Source organism: Zootoca vivipara, chromosome W (genome assembly GCF_963506605.1).
Source record: "Zootoca vivipara chromosome W, rZooViv1.1, whole genome shotgun sequence".
NCBI lineage: Eukaryota > Metazoa > Chordata > Lepidosauria > Squamata > Lacertidae > Zootoca > Zootoca vivipara.
Genome location: NC_083293.1, coordinates 726,977 through 748,517, shown reverse-complemented (window position 1 = coordinate 748,517; position 21,541 = coordinate 726,977). Strand labels below are relative to the sequence as shown.

At 49.4% G+C, this 21,541-nt stretch overlaps 1 protein-coding gene across 4 annotated transcripts in view; it reads right to left on the bottom strand.

The window, feature by feature from the left end:
- Positions 1 to 2,767: 2,767 nt before the first annotated feature.
- The window catches only part of LOC118078993 (nuclear receptor subfamily 6 group A member 1-like), a 44,704-nt gene continuing 25,930 nt past the window's right edge, over positions 2,768 to 21,541 (bottom strand). For 3 of the 4 annotated variants that reach the window (XM_060270105.1, XM_060270108.1, XM_060270106.1), the window contains 2 exons: positions 21,029 to 21,150; positions 18,893 to 19,295 (listed from right to left, as the gene is read on the bottom strand). In XM_060270105.1, the coding sequence (XP_060126088.1) occupies positions 18,919 to 19,295; positions 21,029 to 21,150 (499 nt within the window). In that variant the 3' untranslated portion in view covers positions 18,893 to 18,918. Of the gene's footprint in view, positions 10,723 to 18,892; positions 19,296 to 21,028; positions 21,151 to 21,541 lie in introns of those variants that run through there. The other variant, XM_060270107.1, reaches the window with a different exon arrangement.

Below are 21,541 nucleotides of genomic sequence, written 5' to 3'. Positions count from 1 at the left end.
TTCCCAACCTTGTGCCTCCAGATGTTTTCGGACTACAATTCCCATCATTCCTGACCACTGGTCCTGTTAGCTAGGGATGATGGGAGTTGTAGTCCCAAAACATCTGGAGGCACAAGGTTGGGAAACACTGCTCTATATGACATCCTTTGATATATTTGAACATGGCTATCATATCACCCCTTTACCTTCTCTTATCCAGGCTAAACATACCCAGCTCCCTAAGCCGTTCCTCATAAGGCATCGTTTCCAGGCCTTTGACCATTTTGGTTGCTTTCTTCTGGATACGTTCCAGTTTGTCTGTATCCTTCTTGAAGTGTGGTGCCCAGAACTGGACACAGTACTCCAGGTGAGGTCTGACCAGAGCAGAAGACAGTGGTACTATTACTTCCCTTGATCTAGATGCTATACTCCTATTGATGTCGCCCAGAATTGCATTGGCTTTTTTATATGCTGCATCACACTGTTGACACATGTCAACTTTGTGGACTACCAAGACTCCTAGATCCTTTTCACATGTACTGCTCTCAAGCCAAGTGTGACCCATACTGTATTTGTGCCTTTCATTTTTTTTTTGCCCAAGTGGAGTACCTTACATTTCTCCTTGTTAAAATTCATCTTGTTTGCTTTGGCCCAGTTGTCTAATCTGTTCAGGTCATTTGGAAGTGTGATCCTGTCCTTTGGGGTATTAGCCGCCCCTCCCAATTTGGTGTCATCTGCAAACTTGCTCAGGATGCCCTCAAGCCCAGCCCTCCAGATGTTTTGGACTACAATTCCCATCATCCCTGACCACTGGTCCTGTTAGCTAGGGATCATGGGAGTTGTAGGCCAAAACATCTGGAGGGTCGCAGTTTGGGGATGCCTGATCTAGATGCTATACTATTGATGCAGCCCAGAATTGCATTGGCTTTTTGAGCTGCTGCATCACACTGTTGACTCAGGTCAAGTTGGTGGTCTACCAAGACTCTGAGATCCTTTTCACATGTCATGCTCTCAAGCCAGGTGTCACCCATCCTTTCATTTTTTTGCCCAAGTGTAGCACTTTACTTTTCTCCCCGTTAATCTTGTTTGCTTTGGCCCAGTTGTCTAATCTGTGAAGGTCATTTGGAAGTGTGATCCTGTCCTGTTGAGATTTAGGCTTCCAGCACATGAGCGCCGCAACCACAGAGTCTGTCACGACTGGACCTTTTTTACCTAAGCTCCTGTGCTCCACTGTGACCATCAGTGCCTAAGGTGGCTTCCAGCTTGACAGAGATGAATCCTGCCACCACTGGTGAAAGCCTCTTCAGCCTCAAGGCCTGGAGAGACCCCCTTCTCCAAGCACCCCCTCCCGTAGCCAGATAATGGTGTGCATGGGTGTGAGACAGGGGTCAGCAACCTTTTTCAGCCGTGGGTTGGTCCACTGTCCCTCAGACCATGTGGTGGGCCGGACTATTATTTGGGGGGGGGGGGGAATGAACAAATTCCTATGCCCCACTAATAACCCAGAGATGCATCTACATATATATATAAACTAGCTGGCCCTGCCACACGTTTCTGTGGCGTGTGTGAAATTACGAAGAAAGGAATAAGATAGTTGATGTTTGTCTTTTGTCTGTCTTTATGTATTTTGCAATCTGTTCCTTTGATGTCCACTTGAGGGCGGTATATTTTGCCTTTTTTAAAAAAAGAGAAAATCACGTTTTTTAGGTGTCAAAACAAAATTTTAAAAAATCCTTCCAGTAGCACCTTCGAGACCAACTAAGTTTGTCATAGGTATGAGCTTTCGTGTGACTAACTTAGTTGGTCTCGAAGGTGCTACTGAGAGGATTTTTTAAATTTTGTTTTGATTATTTCAGACCAACACGGCTACCTACCTGTTTTTAGGTGTGTTAGGGGTGGGATTTTAACAATCTAAGGTTCTGCAAACACTCTCGTATTGGCAAGGAACTCTATGTTCAAATTTGAGCGGAATCGGTCAAGCAGTTTCCAAGAAAAGTGGACTATAACAAACATGGCCCTTCTACATTTTTATATATAGAGAGAAGAGATATAGATAGATGGATGTAAAAAGGGCATGTGGGTGTGTTTCCACTTTTCTCCGAAACCGTTTGACCGATTGTGTTCAAATTTGGACACGACGTCACATGGGAATAAGAGAGGAGGAATAAACCGTTTGCGTAGACAGATGTCACACCTGGGCTACGTAAAAAAACCCAAACCCCGTGTTCCAGAACTCAGAAATCACAACAAAAGTACATGCTGGGAGCACAGGAGAGGTTGTAAAACAGTGCCCTCTAGTGACGGCTACACTAAACTTCCATCTCCACAGCATCTCTGCTCAGCTTTCCAGACTGGGCCGAGTGGAGGTAGGGGCTCGCCTGGGTGGGGAATGGGGGGAGGAGGGGTCGGGATAGGTCATGGGTTGGGACAGGGTGGGGCCAATCACAGGGATGAGCCGGAGGTGGGGGGGAGTGGGATAGGTCATGCCCAGCTACAGGAATAAGCCGGGGGCTGGGGGGGTGGCATACCTCATGGGTTGGGACAGGGTGGGGACAACCACAGGGATGAGCCGGGGATGGGTGGGGGGAGTCACAGGGATGAGCCTGTGTAAACAGAACACGCGTCAAACATTTCAACAAAATGAAGGGGGACTCTGAAGGTGAGGGGAGTCTGAAGGAGGACTCTGAGGCTCCATTTAACAGACTGGGCCACAGCAACGCGTGGCCGAGCCAGCTAGTTTTAAATAAAAGCACACATTCTACTCGTGGCAAAACACCAGGCAGGCCCCACAAATAACCCAGAGATGCATTTTAAATAAAAGGCCACATTCTACTTATGTCAAAACACGCTGATTCCCGGACCGCCCATGGGCCGGATTGAGAAGGCGATTGGGCCGCATCTGGCCCACGGGCCTTAGGTTGCCTAGCCCTGGTGTGGGACATGGAAGGAAGGAAGCAGTCAACAGAAAGGACGCTCAAGAAGCCAAGCGGTGCAGAACCATTTTCACATTTATTAGTTCAAATATCTAACACATGCATTTAACACTTGTTGGTCACATTTCCACAGGTAGTCAAGTCATGGAGTAGAACTTCAGAGCCGAGGCTGCTGGGCTTTCGCCGCATGGGTCAGAACACTGTCGCTGTCCTGCAGTGCAGATGGCTCCGGCTCCAAGCATGTCGAAACATAACAGCTAAACATTCACTATTTGTTACGTCGTGGTGACACCCTGCTTTTCCCTGATTGTACAAGGGATTGTAGGGGGAAAGATGTTGCAGAACTGTTTGGTCATGAGGCATTGCTGCTGCCCGCCCCTCCCTCCGGCTGGGAGTAGAGATGTGAAGGCAAGGAAAAAACCCGGAATCTTTCCTGAAGCCTTTTTTGGTCCCCCCCCCCCCCGAAAAATTGAAAAAAATAAAAATTAAATACTGCGGAGAGGAAATATGAATAATTGTTACTTCTGGATTTTTAAAAATGGTTTTGTGGAGGGGTTTTTTGTTCACATCACAAAATCATAGAGTTGGAAGAGACCACAAGGGCCATCCAGTTCAACCCCCTGCCAAGCAGGAACCACCATCAAAGCATTCCTGACATATGGCTGACAGCAACGCATGGCGGGTCAGCTAGTAGACTCATGGAGTTGGAAGAGACCACAAGGGCCATCCAGTCCAACCCCCTGCCAATTATTCTGTTTGTAATAATTGTTTGGATACAATCAATTTTTAATATGCTAGTTGTGATCATTTTATGCTCATTAAAATTGCCCAGTGTTACAGGCGAAACTCGGAAAATTAGAATATCGTCGAAAAGTGCATTTATTTCAGTAATGCAACTTAAAAGGTGAAACCAATCTATGAGATAGATGCGTGACATGCAAAGCAAGGTATGTCAAGCCTTGATTGGTTGTCATTGTCTTTCTTTGTCATTAGGCGGGTCAATTATAAATGGAATGGAATTAATGATGAGCCACAGCAACGCGTGGCAGGGCCAGCTAGTGTAATGAATGAAATGTCATAGCCATGTTTATTTGTGTTGATTTTTGTATGATTGTGACTATTTGTTTTAACACGGTGGGATTCCAAAAGCAAGCATGTCAAAATTAAAAGAAAAATAAAAAATAAGAAGTTGTGTTAATGAAATAAATGCACTTTTCGATGATATTCTAATTTTCCGATTTTCACCTGTATATTTTATGTTTCTAAAGTAACAGAATGACTTTCAATCTGGAAAAGAAAAAAGAAGTGCTAATGTAGCATATATTTTATTTCAATTTTTCTGAAAATTTCCACTTTTTCCCCGGGGAAAAACCAAGGTCCCCCCCCCTCAAAATTTCCGGAAACTTTACATCTCTATTCCAGGCGTCTTTTCCATTCATTCCACCCCACATGCAACCTCCTTCTGACACAGCCCCGAGGGGGGAGAGGGAGGCAAAGAATTCTCCTGCAGCACCAACGAGGAATGGAGAATCTCTGGAGAAGTTTGACAAAGCAGCGTTCCCTCCAAAATCTCCCGTTGCATCTCCGCTCGGAAACATGTACAAAGAGGAAGCAAGGTTATTTTAGTTTTAGTTTTTTTTGAAGTGTGTGTGGGGGGGAATAAATGCTTTGTTCCTTTTCTGTTTCTTTCCCCGCCCCCCACAATCCCTTTTGAGACGATAAAACAGGATGTCCCACGAGAAGAGGTAGTTTTGTTATGGAAACTTGAGTCAATAAAGTTATCGGCCAACTAGTACAAAAAAACATTATCATACGAAAGAAAGAACAAACGCGTCTATATCGCAAAGGCGGCTCAGTCGAGGTCCATGGGTGCCCTGAGTGGGGCGGGTTCAAGTCCAGACAGGGGCTTCTCGCAACGGGGGGGGGGAGGGTTTCCCTGGGTTCAGTTTAAATACATATCCCTGAGCTTCGGCGCGCAGAGAACCCACAGAAACCCCCCGCAGGTTGCTGCCGCGAGACAGAGCGTTCCTTTGGACTGGCATCACCCGAGATACAAAAAAAATACCCGCGTCATAACTTCAGTTACCACCCCCCCCATCACCCTCTTCCCCTTCTGCCATGTCAGAGGCCAAGGAAGAGGGAATTCCACGGCCCTCCTGATCTCTACAGACTCGTAGTTGCAGAGCTGGTAGAGCAGGGGTCCCCAGACTACGGCCCACGAGGCTCATTTATCCGGCCCCCGGCAACCCCCGCCCAGGTCGCCGGGAGCGCTGGAAATAGCTCGTGCGCATGGGCAGGCGTCCTATCCGGCGCATGTCCGGGGGAGGCCCATGCACATGGGCACAAGCGATTTCCGGTGTTCTGGCGACCGCATATGGGTGCGTGCTCGGCGCTGACGTCACCGGCCCTCGGCGAGGTAACTTTGGGGACCCCTGGCCAAGGGGCTCGGGTGGGGTGGTTGGTTGGTTGGTGGATAGGGGGTATCAATGGCTCCCCCTCCACCCCACAACCTTTTTTGGTTGTTTTTTCCTATTTAGAAATAAAATCTTTATTAAAAGGTTAAAAAAAGAAGTTCAAGTTTATTATAAACAGCAATAAAACAAAACAAAATACAAGAGGAAATGTTGGTTTGAAGGACTGCCGCTGAATGGCAAAAGGGGAATTTCAGCTCGGGACGAAGGGGGAAAGGGAGAAGGATGTCAACTTGGCTTCCTGGCCGCAGTGGGCCCAAGAAGCTTGCACTGTGGGTCAGCCTGGTTCTGCAGAGTTTCACCTGTATGTCACCTGCCCCTCACCGCCAAACTGCATTAAGCCAGGCTCCTTAGAAGAAACTTTATTGTCAGTAAACTTCCATTTCTGTTTTGTATTTGTGTACTTAATAAGCCCAGGTATATATTTTTTGGGGGGAGGGGGGATAATTGAATTTATTCTGCGTTTGCCAAATTGTTGGGACTGTTGCCATTTAAGGAATTTGACTGACGTGCTCTTTATTTCAGTATGTATTTGGTATACCATAAGCCGCTTGGGCTCAGTTCACTGCGGAAAAGAAGTAAACGTACAGGCGAAACTCGGAAAATTAGAATATCGTCGGAAAGTGCATTTATTTCAGTGATGCAACTTAAAAGGGGAAACCAATCTAGGAGAGAGATGTGTGACATGCAAAGCAAGATATGTCAAGCCATGATTGGTTGTCATTGTCATTCTTTGTCGTTAGGCGGGTCAATTATAAATGGAATAGAATTAATGATGAGCCAAAGCAACGCGTGGCAGGGCCAGCTAGTGTAATGAATGAAACGTCATAGCGGTGTTTAATTTTTGTTGATTTTTGTATGATTGTAACTATTTGTTTTATTACGGTGGGATTCCAAAAGGAAGCATTTGTCAAAAAAACAACAACTAAAAAATAAGAAGTTGCGTTCCTGAAATCAATGCACTTTTCGACGATATTCTAATTTTCAGAGTTTCACCTGTAAATGGAATGGAATGAATGATGAGCCACAGCAACGCATGGCAGGGCCAGCTAGGGTAATGAATGAAATGTCATAGCGGTGTTTAATTTTTGTTGATTTTTGTATGATTGTAACTATTTGTTTTAACACGGTGGGATTGCCAAAAGGAAGCATTTGTCAAAATTAAAAGAAAACAGAAAAATAAGAATTTGCGTCACTGAAATAAATGCACTTTTCGATATTCTCATTTCCCCCATTTCACCTGTGTGTTATTATACAGTTCCCCCTTTTGTTTTTGCAAAACGACCGCCGAACAAAAGACAGCGCAGAGAGAGAATTCCAACCTTTGTACAGTGTCCTTCAAGCCAAATCCGCCAGTCCATCTAAGCGAGCGACCTACTATGGTCCCTACGTCTCTAAAGCTACGGTTCCTATTTTCTTCACACAATACCTGAGTCTGCAAAGCATTATACATTCACTTTTACCCTGTTTTCAAAACCAAACAAGCCATCGTGGGGCTTGGTTGCACGATAAATTTATGACAGCCCAAGTTACCTCCTGGCTCGCTGCATTAGCCTTTGGTGTGTGCGCCTGGATTCAGTCGGCCTCACCCTGCTCCCAGACATTAAATAGAGGCTTCAGAACAACACGCCTCCCTATTACTACAGGATGAAAGCCCAGAAGTCACACACCGTATTTTTCGCTCCATAAGACGCAGCCAATTTTTAGAGGAGGAAAGGGGGAAAGCCATGTTTTTGTTTTGAGCATCAGCTCAAAGATGTGCAGCTTCTTTTGCAAATGGGAAAAGCCCTTTTTTTGGGGGGGGGGGGTCAGCTCACAGTTGCAGCTTTTTTGCAAAGGGGGAAAGCTCAAAGTTGCTGAGCTTACCTTGCAGGGAAAAAATCCTGTTTTATGGGGTTCAACTCACAGTTCCGCAGCTTCTCTAGGAAAGGGAGCCATTTCTACAGTTTCCAGACAGATAATCTAATCAGCCTGTCACATGTCGCTGGGGAAACAAACAGCCTCTGTCTGCAGAACATTCAACAATGGAGGCCTGGGCAAGGGGGTGGGGCTGGGAAGGGAGCTAGCGTCCCTCATCTCCCTCCCGATCTCTTGCAATCAGCTGCTGAGTGGCTTCCTTTCAACACCTTCTTTCCCTCTTGTTAGCCTCTAGCTCTCCCCCCCCCCAAAAGCACGATCTGCTTTTCGCCCGTGGACAATTCGGCTCCAGGGACCACATATTCGCTCCATAAAACGCAGACAGTTCCTCTTACTTTTTAGGAGCGAAAAAGTGCGTCTTATGGAGCGAAAAATACAGTATTCAGTCGCCAGATTCTGCGCTGCCATGACAGATATTGGTCGAAGGATGGTCTATGTTACAAATCAGTCCTAAAATGACCCAGATTGTTCGATCTGAATTATTGAAGCCCCATCCCTTATAGCTGTTGAAGGAGTCCTTTAATCCCTCTAATTACTTTTATCCACCTATGCTTATCCATCTATGCTTAATTCAGTATTTTATGTCTATGTTTTACTCTACGGTTGGTTTTGGCCCCCATTTATTTCCTAATTATTTGCTATGATTCCTATTGTTATACTATTTATTGAAATGTTTTGCTTATGCTGGTCTGCGACCGAATAAAGCCCATGGGAAACTCGGGAAATTAGAATATTGTCGAAAAGTCCATTGATTTCAGTAGCGCAGCTTATAAGCTGAATATCGTCGAAAAATGCATTTATTTCAGTAGCGCAACTTAAAAGGTGAAACCAATTTATGAGATAGATGCGTGACATGCAAAGCAAGATATGTCAAGCCTTGATTTATTGTAATTGTAATTATTTGTCGTTAGGGGGGTCAATTATAAATGGAATGGGATTAATGAGCCACAGCAACGCGTGGCAGGGCCAGCTAGTGTCATTAATGAAATGTCATAGCAATGTTTATTTTTGTATGATTGCAACTATTTGTTTTAATTGTCATTATTTGTCATTAGGCGGGTCAATTATAAATGGAATGTAATTAATAAAATGTCATACTGATGTTTATTTTTGTATGATTGTAGCTATTTTTTTTATTACTGTGGAATTCCCATAAGAAAGCCTTTGTCAAAATTGAAAGAAAAATAAAAAATAATCAGTTGCATTACTGAAATCAATGCAGTTTTCGACGATATTATAATTTAATGAAATGCAATAGCAAAGTTTATTTTTGTTGATTTTTGTATGATTGTAGCAATTTGTTTTATTCCTGTGGAATTCCCAAAAGAAAGCCTTTGTCAAAATTGAAAGATAAATAAAATAATAATCAGTTGCATTACTGAAATCAATGCAAATTTTGATGATATTCTAATTTTCCGAGTTTCACCTGTATAATAAAACTCTGTCAAAACCAGGCACCGAGTTGGGAGTGTCTTACTCGTGAGAAGGCAGCCCACATCATTACAGCTAGGGATCATGGGAGTTGTCGGCCAAAACATCGGGAGGGCCGCAGTTTGGGGGTGCCTGGGCTAGACTCCGCAGTCTTGTGCAATGTATAGAATCCCGGCTAAGTAGAAGCAGCAAACCAGAAGGTAACTAATAGGTCAATCGGAGGTATTTTGGACAGCTCTCCCCACCCCACCCTTTTAAAGCAAAACACACAACACAAAAATAACACCAATGTTCGTTCTGGTAGGCAGCAAGTTCTAGCTTTGCGACAAAGACAGACAAACAAGACACGCAACACTTGTGTACCCCCACTACCCCTTGAGGTATATCGTGTCAAAGCAGAAGGCTTTTCAAAGTGGCGGGGAGTGGATTTTTTTTACAAATGCTACTTGGAGCAATGGGGAAAAGGAAAAGGGCGCGAATGCCAGTCTTGTGACGCACACAAAAAGAGCTGGCCGCTGCGGGGCCGTTTACCTGTTTGAGCTTGCTGGAATCAGCAACAGCAGCGTCGAGTGCGGGGGGGGGGGTTAGCAAAGGGAGCCCCCCGCCCGCACAAAGCAAAACGCCAATGGTCGAAGGAAGCTCTAGGTTGGGTTGGCGGTGGGGAGAGGGACCTGAGAGTTTCCCCCTGATGCTCAGTTCTGCGGTTGCGATTCCAGGGCCAACCTGTATATCAGGATCTCCCCTAGAAAGATGCCAAGCCTCCAAAATGTCCAGGTGAAACTTGGAAAATTAGAATAGCATCGAAGAGTGCCTTGATTTCAGTGGCGCAACTGAAAAGGTGAAACCGGTATGTGAGATAGATGCGTGACATGCAAAGCGTCGATTGGTTGTCAATTAGGCGGGTCAATTATAAATGGAATGGAATCAATGATGAGCCACAGCACCGCGTGGCAGGGCCAGCTAGTGTAATGAATGAAATGTCATAGCGATGTTGACTTTTGTTGAGTTTTTGGTATGATTGTAACTATCAGTTTTATTTCGGTGGCATTTCCAAAAGAAAGTTTTTTGTATGATTGTAACTATCAGTTTTATTCCGGTGGCATTTCATTCCTTTCAAAATGAAAAGGGAAATTAAAAACAGTCAGTTGCGTTCCTAAAATAAATGCACTTTTCGACAATATTCTAATTCCCGAGTTCCACCTGTAAATGGAATGGAATTAAGGATGAGCCACAGCAATGCGTGGCAGGTGCCAGCTAGTATATTCTAATTTCCCGAGTTTCAACTGTAGAGCAGAGCCCCTCAGGCGGCACGAGGAAGGGGCTGCCATCGCACCCGCTGAGACTCGGCCATCGTCCTTGCAACCTTGTGCTTTAGTGGTGAGGGGTTAGTGGCGTCTGGTTCTGGAGTGCCAAGAGGGTGTATTTTGAGGTGTTCTGAGAAGAGATTTTTTTGGGGGGGGGAGGAGGGCAGCCACAAAACATGGCATTTCTCTAGGGGAGAGCAGATTCTGGCCTCCGAGAATGAACACAGAAAGAGAGGAACGAGCACAGCAGCTGCCCCTTGAGGTAGTCTTAAAAATTATCGCCCTGGTAAAAAAAAGAAGTCTAACCCTACAAAAAAAACACTGTTAACAAACATCTTCACATTCTGTAAACGGCGAGAGGACGCAGCGGCTGCGCAATCGGACGAAACGCCGTGTGCGGGGGGTTGAAGATTATACATTCAACTTTGTCGTGAAATAAATAGTGAAAAGAACGAGAAAGAAAGAGAGAGAGAGAGAAAGCAACCAGCCCCGCAAAGATTCCTGCCGCAACAGCAAGGCTACCCACTGCCCAGCTGCAGCCATTCCGTCCATTGCGTGTACCACCTCCTCCTCCTCCTCTTACTCCCGAGGAGGCTGCTCACTCTTTGCTCACGCCGGCCTTGCAGGAGTGCAGGACAGCCTTGAAGAGGAGAGGCAGCAGCTCCAACGGGACGCTCACCATTTTCCCTGTCGAGACAAGAACACAATCGTGGTTAGCGGTATGGTTTTTAATATTTGGTTGGAAGCCGCCCAGAGTGGCTGGGGAAACCCAGACAGATGGGCGGGGTATAAATAATAATAAAATATTGTTGTTGTTGTTGTTATTATTATTATTATAGCTGAGTGCTGCATGCTCTAGTTATCTCTTGCTTGGACTAGGCGTCTGGAAGTTCCAACAATTCCCCACAGTGGAACCAGTGAAGGCGGGGAAGGTCCTGTGTGAGTGCCTGGAGGCGGTTGGATGGCGGTTAACGGATTGAGGTCGAATTCGAACAAGACAGGAGGACTGTTTGTGGGGGACAGGAGGTGGGCAGGTGTGGAGGACTCCCTGGTCCTGAATGGGGTAACTGTGCCCCTGAAGGACCAGGTGTGCAGCCTGGGAGTCATTCTGGACTCACAGCTGTCCATGGAGGCACAGGTCCCTTCTGTGTCCAGGGCACCTCCGTCTGGGACGCAGGATGAGACCCAACCTGCCTGCAGACTGTCTCGCCAGAGTGGTACATGCTCTAGTTATCTCCCGCTTGGACTACTGCAATGTGCTCTACGTGGGGCTACCTTTGAAGGTGACCCAAAAACTACAACTAATCCAGAATGCGGCAGCTAGACTGGGAGCGGCCGCCGAGACCACATAACACCGGTCCTGAAAGACCTCCATTGGCTCCCAGTAAGTTTCCGAGCACAATTCAAAGTGTTGGTGCTGACCTTGAAAGCCCTAAACCAGGCATAGGCAACCTTGGCTCTCCAGATTTTTTGGAACTACAACTCCCATGATCCCTGACCAGTGGCCCTGTTAGCTAGGGATCATGGGAGCTGTAGTTCCAAAACATCTGGAGGGCCAAGGTTGCCTATGCCTGCCTTAAACGGCCTCGGCCCAGTATACCTGAAGGAGCGTCTCCACCCCCATCGTTCTGCCCGGACACTGAGATCCAGCGCTGAGGGCCTTCTGGCAGCTCCCTCCCTACGAGAAGCCAAGCTGCAGGGAACAAGGCAGAGGGACTTCTCGGTGGTGGCGCCCACCCTGTGGAACGCCCTCCCGTCAGATGTCAAAGAGAGAAAAAGCTACCTGACATTTAGGAGACATCTGAAGACAGCCCTGTTCCGGGAACTTTTTAATGTGTGACATTTTACTGTATTTAAATTCTGTGTTGGAAGCCGCCCAGAGTGGCTGGGGAAACCCAGCCAGATGGGCGGGGTACAAATAATAAAATTATTATTATTCATGGGGGCTATGCTTTAGCGGTTCTGTGGATTGGTAAAGGAATTCATGAAAGATGCTGGTGAAGGATTAATTGAGCAGGATATTCCTGGATTAAATAAATTCAGTTGAGTAGGGTGCTCTTTGTCCAAAAAAGGCTTCTAACATGTATTCTGGTGCATAAATCTACAGGCCTTGCTGCATGTGATATACAACAAATTGCAAATGGTTGTGTCACAGGGTCGCTGGCGGCTACTCTAGAGTAACGACTCCGACACGTTGCCTTTTCATGCTTTTATTATGTGCAGACTATTTACAGTGCAGAAGCTGTACAAGGTACATGTTCTCAGTCTGGGTCAGTACCCCGGAATGGGGATTCCCGCGTCTTTTTCCAACAAAGTAGTCTGGGAATCCCCAATCTCCGCCCCCTTTTCTTCAGGCGCAGTTCCGGAACTGGAGGGAGGGGTCTTCTGGCCATGTTTTCCTGCCTCCCCTTTTCCCTCTCCCTTCCTTCCTCTCCCGGTCGGCGCAGGGGCTCTGTGACCCTGTCAGAGCCCTGCGCTCTACTTCCTGTTTCCCCACTGGACTCATCTCCTTCCCCGCTCCCACTTGTGCTCGGAGAGGAACTGGTGTTCACGATGGGAGGGGGCAGTCTACAGCTCCTGTCCCTCACATCCACCCCCCTCCAGGCCCCCCTCCCCCCTCCTGAGGGCGTCTGGGGCGTGGGAGGCGATGGGAAGCCTAGAAACTCCGTGGCGTCCGAGCTGGTGGGGGTGAAAATTCTCTCCCAACCAGAGTCCTGCGACCCTGCTCCAGGAGACGACTGAAACCCCAAAAAGTCAGTGGCATCAGAGTCCATGGGTGTGAAAATTTGCTCCCAGTCCTCGACTGGCGGCACTGCTGTGGGCCGGCTATACCACCACCCCTCCTCTTCTTGTTCCTCAAAACCCACTTCCCATTGCCATGGGGAGCTGCTGGTGTCCTCACCTTCTGAGGGTTCCACCCCCACCCCATCTGTCTCTGCCGTGTCCTCCCTCTCCATGTGCCACGGTTTGGGCTTGTGTGGAAAGAGGGCGTGGAACTCTTCCACCAAGAAGTCTTCCTGTACCTCCGTGGCCAGCACCCACTCGTTGTGGGAAGGCGGAGTGTCCTCCCATGCCATGAGGTACTCCAGTCCCCCCCCCTCCCCACCTGGAGTCGAGGATTTCCGTGGCCACATTCAGTGGCTGTTGCACCCCCTGCGCCTCCCGCTCTGCGGGGGGTTGTTTGCCGGCTTCTAACCTGGTACATTCCCTATACGGCGACAGCAACGACCTGTGGAACACGGGGTGCACTCTCATGAGTCCGGCAGTTCCAGCCTGAAGGCTACCGGATTGACCTGTTGCGTGACCGTGAAGGGTCCCAAACGTCTGGGCGCTAGCTTCTTGCATCTCCCCCTGGTTGGAAGGCCCTCAGAGGACAGCCAAACCCTGTCTCCCACCCTGATGACCTCCCCCGGTCGCCTGTGGCGATCTGCCCCCTTCTTGTACGCTGCCTTGGCCCTCTCCAAGTGCTCTCTTAGCTGTTGGTGCACAGTCTCCAGTTCCTCCGCCCAATCCTCAGCTGCGGGGCCCTCCTCCTCCTCCCACTCCCACTCTGGGAATGATCTGAGGTCCCGCCCGTAGTTGGCCTTAAAGGGCGACACCCCTGTGGAGACGTGCACTGCATTGTTGTAGGCAAACTCTGCCAGAGGCAGGCGATCCACCCAGTCTGTTTGTCGCTGGCTGACGTAACATCTCAGGTACTGCTGCAGAATGGCGTTGGCCCTCTCCGCCTGTCCATTGGTCTGCGGGTGCCGGGCCGTGGATAGGCTGACCTCCACCTGTAGGAGGCTCATGAGCCTGTGCCAGAACCTGGAAACAAATTGGCGGCCTCTGTCCGATATAACCCTTAAGGGTAAGCCGTGCAGCCGGAATATGTGGTCCACGAACAGTTTGGCTGTCTCTTCTGCAGAGACCGCCCGTGCACATGGTATAAAATGGCACATCTTGGACATGAGGTCCACCACCACCAACACTGCGGTCTTGCCTCTGGAGGAAGGCAGGTCGGTGATGAAGTCCATGGACACTACTTCCCACGGCCTGTGCGGCGTGGGCAACAGTTCCAGCAACCCTGCTGGTGCTGCTCTGACCACTTTGGCCCTCTGGCAGGTATCACAGCCCCTTACGTAGTCCCGAACATCCTCCCGCACCCCTGGCCACCAGAAGTGTCTCATGACTAAGTGTGTGGTTTTGTCCCTTCCAAAATATCCTGCTGTCGGGTTGTCGTGCATCTGCTTGAGGACCTTACCTCGCAGCGGGTCGGTGGGCAGGTACAGGGCTCCCCTGTAAAAGAGCAACCCCCCTTCTTCGCAAAGCCCTTGCCCTCCCCCTTTCCTTCCCATAGTTCCTGAAAGATGCGTGCGGAGAGTTCATCTCTGGCCGTTAGGGCTGTGAGTTCTGCTTCGCTCACCACCGCTCCCCCACATGTCCAGGCCGACGGGGGAAAGACGTGTCGAGGAGCCGGCGGCTGCTCTTCTTCCATGTACTCCGGTTTGCGGGAGAGGGCATCCGCCCTGACATTCTGCTCTCCCGGTATGTAGTGGATGGAGAAGTTGAAGTGGGAGAAGAACTCCGCCCACCGTATCTGCCTCTGGTTGAGCACTCTCACTGTTCGCCAGAACTCCAGGTTCTTGTGGTCGGTGCACACTTGGATGGGGTGCTTGGCGCCCAACAGGAAGTGGTGCCAGTGTTTAAACGCAGCATGTATGGCCAAAAGTTCCTTGTCGAAGACCGTGTAGTTGCGTTCCGGCTGGCTCAGCTTCCTGGAGAAAAACGCACAGGGCCTCCACTCCCTGTTGGCATCCAGTTGCAGCAGAACTCCTCCCACCGCTCTATCAGAAGCGTCCGTTTCGACGCGTAGGGGTGCATCCTGCACCACGTGGAACAAGTTCTGGTCGGAGGCGAACACCCTCTTCAAGCTCTCGAACGCTGCCTGCGCCTCCGGTGTCCACCTGAACTTCTGTTTGCCTCTCAAACAGTCCGTGATGGGAGCTGTGACATGGGAGAAGTTCTTGATGAATTTCCTGTAGAAGTGTGCAAAGCCTAGAAGGCGTTGGGCATCCTTGCGTGTCCTGGGGCTGTGCCAGTCCAGGATGGCCTGCACCTTGTCTCTGTCCATTGCCAGCCCCTTGTCCGATAGCTTGTAGCCCAGGAACTCCACCTCTCTGGTGTGAAATCTGCACTTCTCCAGTTTCACATATAGGTGGTTCTCTTTGAGGCGTTGCAAGACCTCTCGGACGTCTTTTACGTGCTGGGCGGGGTCCTCTGAGTAAATAAGGATATCATCCAAAAAGACCACGCAGTTCTTGAATAGCAGGGACCCCAGGACGTGGTGCACGAAGGCCTGGAAGCAGGCGGACCCCCCTTGCAGCCCAAATGGCATCACCAGATATTCAAAAGCTCCTAGCGGCGTAAACATCGTGGTTTTCCACTCATCCCCTTCTCAGATCCTGACCAGGTTGTATGCCCCCCGCAGGTCTAGCTTGGTGAAGATATTGCCGCGTCGTACCGCTGTCAGTAAATCGTCCACCCTGGGCATCGGGAAGGCTACAGGTTCCGTCAATGAGTTCAGGCGCCGGAAGTCCACCACCAGACGTTTTTGGGGCGTGTCCTTTTTGTCCACCCAGAAGATCGGGCTGCCCCCTGCTGCCTTGCTTTCTCTGATGAACCCCCTCTTGAGGTTCTTGTCAATGAACGCACGCAGATCCGCCAGCTCCTGATCCGACATGGAGTACAATTTAGCAGGCGGTAGCGTGGCCCCTGGCACCAGGTTGATTTGACAGTCAAAAGGCCTGTGCGGGGGCAGGTGGTCGGACTCCGCTTCGCTGAAGACCTCCTGCAGGTCCCAGTAAGGCTGGGGGATGGCTGCCCCCCCTTGATGTGCATGGTTGCCACCGTGGCTATCGGAGGCCCCTCCCCTGGCTGGCGCTGCAGGCAGTGTTCCAGGCAATAGTCTGATCCAAACGTGAGGCACCGCTGGTGCCAACTGATGGACGGGTCATGGCGCGCCAGCCAGCTCATTCCCAGCATGATGGGGGGGGGGGTCTGAGATGGTAGTGACGTTGAACGCCAGTGTCTCTGAGTGCCTCCCCACCGTCATTCTCATGGGAGGGGTTTGATGAGTGATGCCCCCCCCCAGCAGCTCCCTGCCGTCAATGGTGGAGACGTGCAAGGGAAAGTCCAGCTGCAGCAGTTGGATCTGATATGCTTCTGCAAACTCCTTAGAAAATTTTTTTGCAGGCGCTCCCGAATCGATCAGTCCCATAACGTTCAGGGGCTAGCCATTGGGCAGCGTCAGAGTCCCTTCCAGTACCACTCCTGCTCTGGGGGGTGGGTGGGTTTGTGCCGCTCCTGGGTGCATGCGTGGGTGGGTTGGGGCTGCTGTCTGGGGTTTGCGCCTGGCTGCTGCCCCTTGTCTCCTGCAGCCAGGCTGTCTCGTTTCCCTGCGGCTGAGCCTCCTCCGTTGGGGGTGGGACGACTGTTCCCGCCCTTCCTTGCCATTCCCTGCGATGTGGGCAGTTCCTGACGAGATGGCCTGGGGCGTTGCAGAGGAAGCAGTTCCCGCCCCTTCCCTCCTTGCGTTTTGGCGCCATGGGGGTTTGAAAAGCGCGCGCGCGCTCCATCAATTTGCATGGGTTCCGGCTCGGGGGGGCTCTGGGCGGGGCCTGGGGTGCAGCTGGGCTGGCCTTCTCCTGGGAGCGTGAGAACCAGGGGTGGGTTGCGCGCGCTGCCTGCTTATCGTTCCATCGGGATTCTTGCCTCACGCCCACCGCTAAAGCCGCTTTACTTAGCTCATCCATATTCCGGGGTTTCGGACCTCTAGAGAGCTTGTCCTTCACCTCAGCGTGCAGCCCCACGTAAAACGCGGACTGGACTGGCTCAGACTGTAAATCCCACCCGAGCTTGTGGATCAACATTGTGAATTTAGCCCAGAATTCCCGCACGCTCATCCTCCCCTGCGTCAGATGATGAAGCTCCTCCTTCACAGCCTCCATCTGGCTATAGCTGGAATACATTACACTCATCCCTTCTAAAAACATTGACATTCTTCATGCATGGATTTTTTGACGCGATTAGCGGTCTTACCCACTCGCGTGCACCCCCAGTTAAGTGCTCCACAATAAAGGCGACTCTGTGGCTGTCACCTGGAAATTCCGCATCATGCAGCTCGAGAGCGTACTTAATTTCCGTCTCAAAGCCCAGGTACTCCCTTGGGTCTCCGTTAAACTTAGTCACCAGGGATTGCCCTCTTCTTGTGGGTCCCATTTGGGGCATCCCCCCTTCCACCCTCCTTTTGTCTTCTAGCTGACCTTCCAGCCGCATCACCAGGGCTCTGAGCTGCTGCTCTGTTTCCGCTTGCTTTCTCACCTGGTCCACTAGTTTGTTCATCTCCTGCTGTGTCTGCGCGGCCTCTGATCTGGCGGCGTCCAGCTGTTGTCATGCTTGCTCCGTAAGGTTCTTTCGTTCCAGCTGGGCTTTCTCCGCTGCTTGCCGCCATACCTCTGCCTCTTGCGCGCTCATTTTCTTCTCCGCTCTAGAGTAGCCAAAGATTCCGGGGTAGCTGTCACAGGGTCGCTGGCGGCTACTCTAGAGTAACAACTCCGACACGTTGCCTTTTCATGCTTTTATTATGTGCAGACTATTTACAGTGCAGAAGCTGTACAAGGTACATGTTCTCAGTCTGGGTCAGTACCCCGGAATGGGGATTCCTGCGTCTTTTTCCAACAAAGTAGTCTGGGAATCCCCAATCTCCGCCCCCTTTTCTTCAGGCGCAGTTCCGGAACTGGAGGGAGGGGTCTTCTGGCCATGTTTTCCTGCCTCCCCTTTTCCCTCTCCCTTCTTTCCTCTCCTGGTCGGCGCAGGGGCTCTGTGACCCTGTCAGAGCCCTGCGCTCTACTTCCTGTTTCCCCACTGGACTCATCTCCTTCCCCGCTCCCACTTGTGCTCGGAGAGGAACTGGTGGTCACGATGGGAGGGGGCAGTCTATAGCTCCTGTCCCTCACAGGTTGTAAATTGTTTTAGGCCAGTTGTCTAAACATATGGCCCAGTAGATTTGGCTAAAAGGGCATCTGCAGATCTCCATTTCCTGGGAAACCTTGGAGAGGTGATAAATCCTTTTTCCTGTGTGCCACTGTCTTGATAATCCTCTCAGGAATTTCCTTCCCTCTTCTTGTTTAGGTATCATTCCCTTTGTAGTTAGATTGCCCTTTATCAAGACCTTGCTAGACCCCAAGTTTTCCCAGGGTATCATGTTCTTGTGGGAGGGAAAACTAGGGAGGGATTTGGGGAGGTAAGATGAATTGTTATTGGCTGATTTGAATTTCTGTAACACTTTTCTTATGCTAATAAAAGACCTGGGTGCGGAGAGGGAGCATGCACTTTCCCCCCAGAGTTTGCCGGTTGAACTTCTGTCTCCTTTGTCCTTATTTCCATGTGGCCTTGCCACACTATGCTCCACCTCTGCCTCCACAGGGAGAGGGAGGGCTCTTGTGATCAGGTTCCTGCTTCTGGGTTTCCTAGGGTGGCCCCACTACCCCCAGAATGAGGGCCTAGATGAGCTATTCATTTGTTTCAGCAAGTTATAGAATCATAGAATCACAGAGTTGGAAGAGACCACAAGGGCCATCCAGTCCCATGTTGAGATTTAGGCTTCCAGCACATGAGCGCCACAACGGGTCGGTCATTACTGGACCTAATGGTCAGGGGTCATAGAATCATACGAGTTGGAAGAGACCACAAGGGCCATCCAGTCCAACCCCCAGCCAAGCAGGAAACACCATCAAAGCATTCCTGACATATGGCTGTTAAGCCTCCACTTAAAGACCTGCAAAGGAGGAGACTCCACCACACTCCTTGGCAGCAAATTCCACTGCCGAACAGCTCTTACTGTCAGGAAGTTCTTCCTAATGTTAAGGTGGAATCTTCTTCCCAAGTTCTTATGGACAGGAAAGGTGGAACCTTCCTGCCCACCCGCTGCCCTGGACTGCACTTCTGAACGATGGGAAGGAGGATCCCACACGCTGGCAGCGCAGCCAGAGAGAAACAGCGAAGTATCTCCCTCCGAGCTTCACGAGGCGGTGGCGGAACCAGAATGACCGCCGAGGGAGTCTCACCTGCAATGTATCGGATCTCCGGCAAGCACATCATCAGATCGGGGAAGCGGTTGGGCTGATGGGGGTACTTGAACTCCATGAAATCTTGGCAGACGTACCAACACCTCTTGTTCAACTGCTCCAGCTGGAAGGCGTTGGTCAGGCCTCGGATATCTGGGCGGAAGAATAATAGAATCATAGAGTTGGAAGAGACCACAAGGGCCATCCAGTCCAACCCCCTGCCGAGCAGGAAAGACCATAAAAGCATTCTTGACAGATGGCTGACAGCAACGCGTGGCCGGGTCAGCTAGTAGAAACATAGAATCATAGAGTTGGAAGAGACCACAAGGGCCATCCAGTCCAACCCCCTGCCAAGCAGGAAATGCCATCAAAGCATTCTTGACATATGCCTGTGAAGCCTCCGCTTAAAGACCTCCAAATAAGGAGACTCTACCACACTCCTTGGCAGCAAATCCCACTGCCGAACAGCTCTTACTGTCAGGAAGTTCTTCCTAATGTTGAGGTGGAATCTTCTTTCTTGTAGTTTGAATCCATTGCCCTGTGCCCGCTTCTCTGGAGCAGCAGAAAACCACCTTTCTCCCTCCTCTATATGACATCCTTTGATATCTTTGAACATGGCTATCATATCATCCCTTAACCTTCTCTTCTCCAGGCTAAACATATCCAGCTCCCTAAGCCGTTCCTCATAAGGCATCGTTTCCAGGCCTTTGACCATTTTGGTTGCCCTCCTTTGGACACCTTCCAGCTTGTCAGTATCCTTCTTGAACTGTGGTGCCCAGAACTGGACACAGTACTCCAGGTGAGGTCTGAGCAGAGCAGAAAACAGTGGTACTATTACTTCTCTTGATCTAGACGCTATACTCCTATTGATGCAGCCCAGAATTGCATTGGCTTTTTGAGCCAAATTAATTCTTTTAAATCCACCTCGGAATCAAATCCAGAATTCCTCCTTCCATGTCACAATCAACCAAAAAGATGGCTTGATGAAACAGCCTTAGTTTAGGGCCACTGAACTAGAGCCTACAGAACAAAACCGACTTAAGATATGAAATCAGCATTCTTTCAATGCTGATTTCATATCAGAAGTCGGTTTTGTTCTGTAAGCTCTAGTTTGTTTGCAATTCACGCTTTTCACTTTTCACCAGAATCTTCGTTTTTCACAATGCAAGAAATCAATATTTTACTAAACATATAGGCAAAGTTGTACAACAGGATTATAAATGTATAGCATTGAACACGACATGTATTACAGGTATTCTAATTTTTCTAATTTTCTGAGTTACACCTGGCTATGTCACTTGCATTTATAATTCTGTTGTACTACTTTGGCTATGTGTTTAATAAAATATTGAATTCTTGCATTGCGAAAAACAAAGTGGAAAACATGAATTTTAATTACAGTGGTACCTCGCAAGACGAATGCCTCGTGCAATGAAAAACTCGCTAGACGAAATTCTTTGTTGCCTCGCAAGATGAAGCTTTCTATGGCTGCGTCTCGCAAGACGAATTTTTTTTGCCGCTTTTTTGTTTTTGCCGTCTGCTGTTTGTTTCCGCAAGAGGAAAATTTCGTAAGACAGCACAACCCGCGGAACGAATAGTTTTCGTCTTGCGAGGTACCACTGTAAACTAGACTAGAGCTTACAGAACGAAACCGACTTCAGAAATGAAATCAGCATTGAAAGAACGTGTGAGAAAAGCTGAAAACTCTCATGCGACAGAACATGAAAAGAAATTGTTCCGAAAATGCAAATAAAAAAGGGCGGCTCCTGGAGAGGCAGGAAGGGAAGCCTCACCGCCCGACATAGCTATCAAGTTTTCCGTTTTCTCGCGAGGAAGCCTATTCAGCTTAAGGGAATACTTGGCAGCTATGCCCCCTGCCTGCTCACCTTGGTTGAGGAAGTTGATGGCTTTCATGCAGGCGTATTCCTCCTTGCTGACCTTCAGCTGGCTGAACTTGCGGTACAGGTAGATAAGACGCTCCATCACCTCCATCCCTTCTTCGCTGAACCTGTAGAGGGTAGGGAGGGAGCTTGGCGTCAGATTCTGAAGGACAGATCCTGAAGCTGAGGCTACAAGACTTTGGCCACCTCCTGAGAAGAGAAGACTCCCTGGAAAAGACCCGGATGTTGGGAAAGATGGAGGGCACAAGGAGAAGGGGACGACAGAGGACGAGATGGCTGGACAGTGTTCTCAAAGCCACCAACATGCTCCAAGACTTTGCCCACCTCATGAGAAGACTTCCTGATGTTGGGAAAGATGGAGGGCACAAAGAGAAGGGGACGGCAGAGGACGAGGTGGTTGGACAGTGTCCTCAAAGCCACAAACATGAGTCTGACCAAACTGTGGGAGACAGTGGAAGATAGGAGTGCCTGGCGTGCTCTGGTCCACGAAGAGTCGGA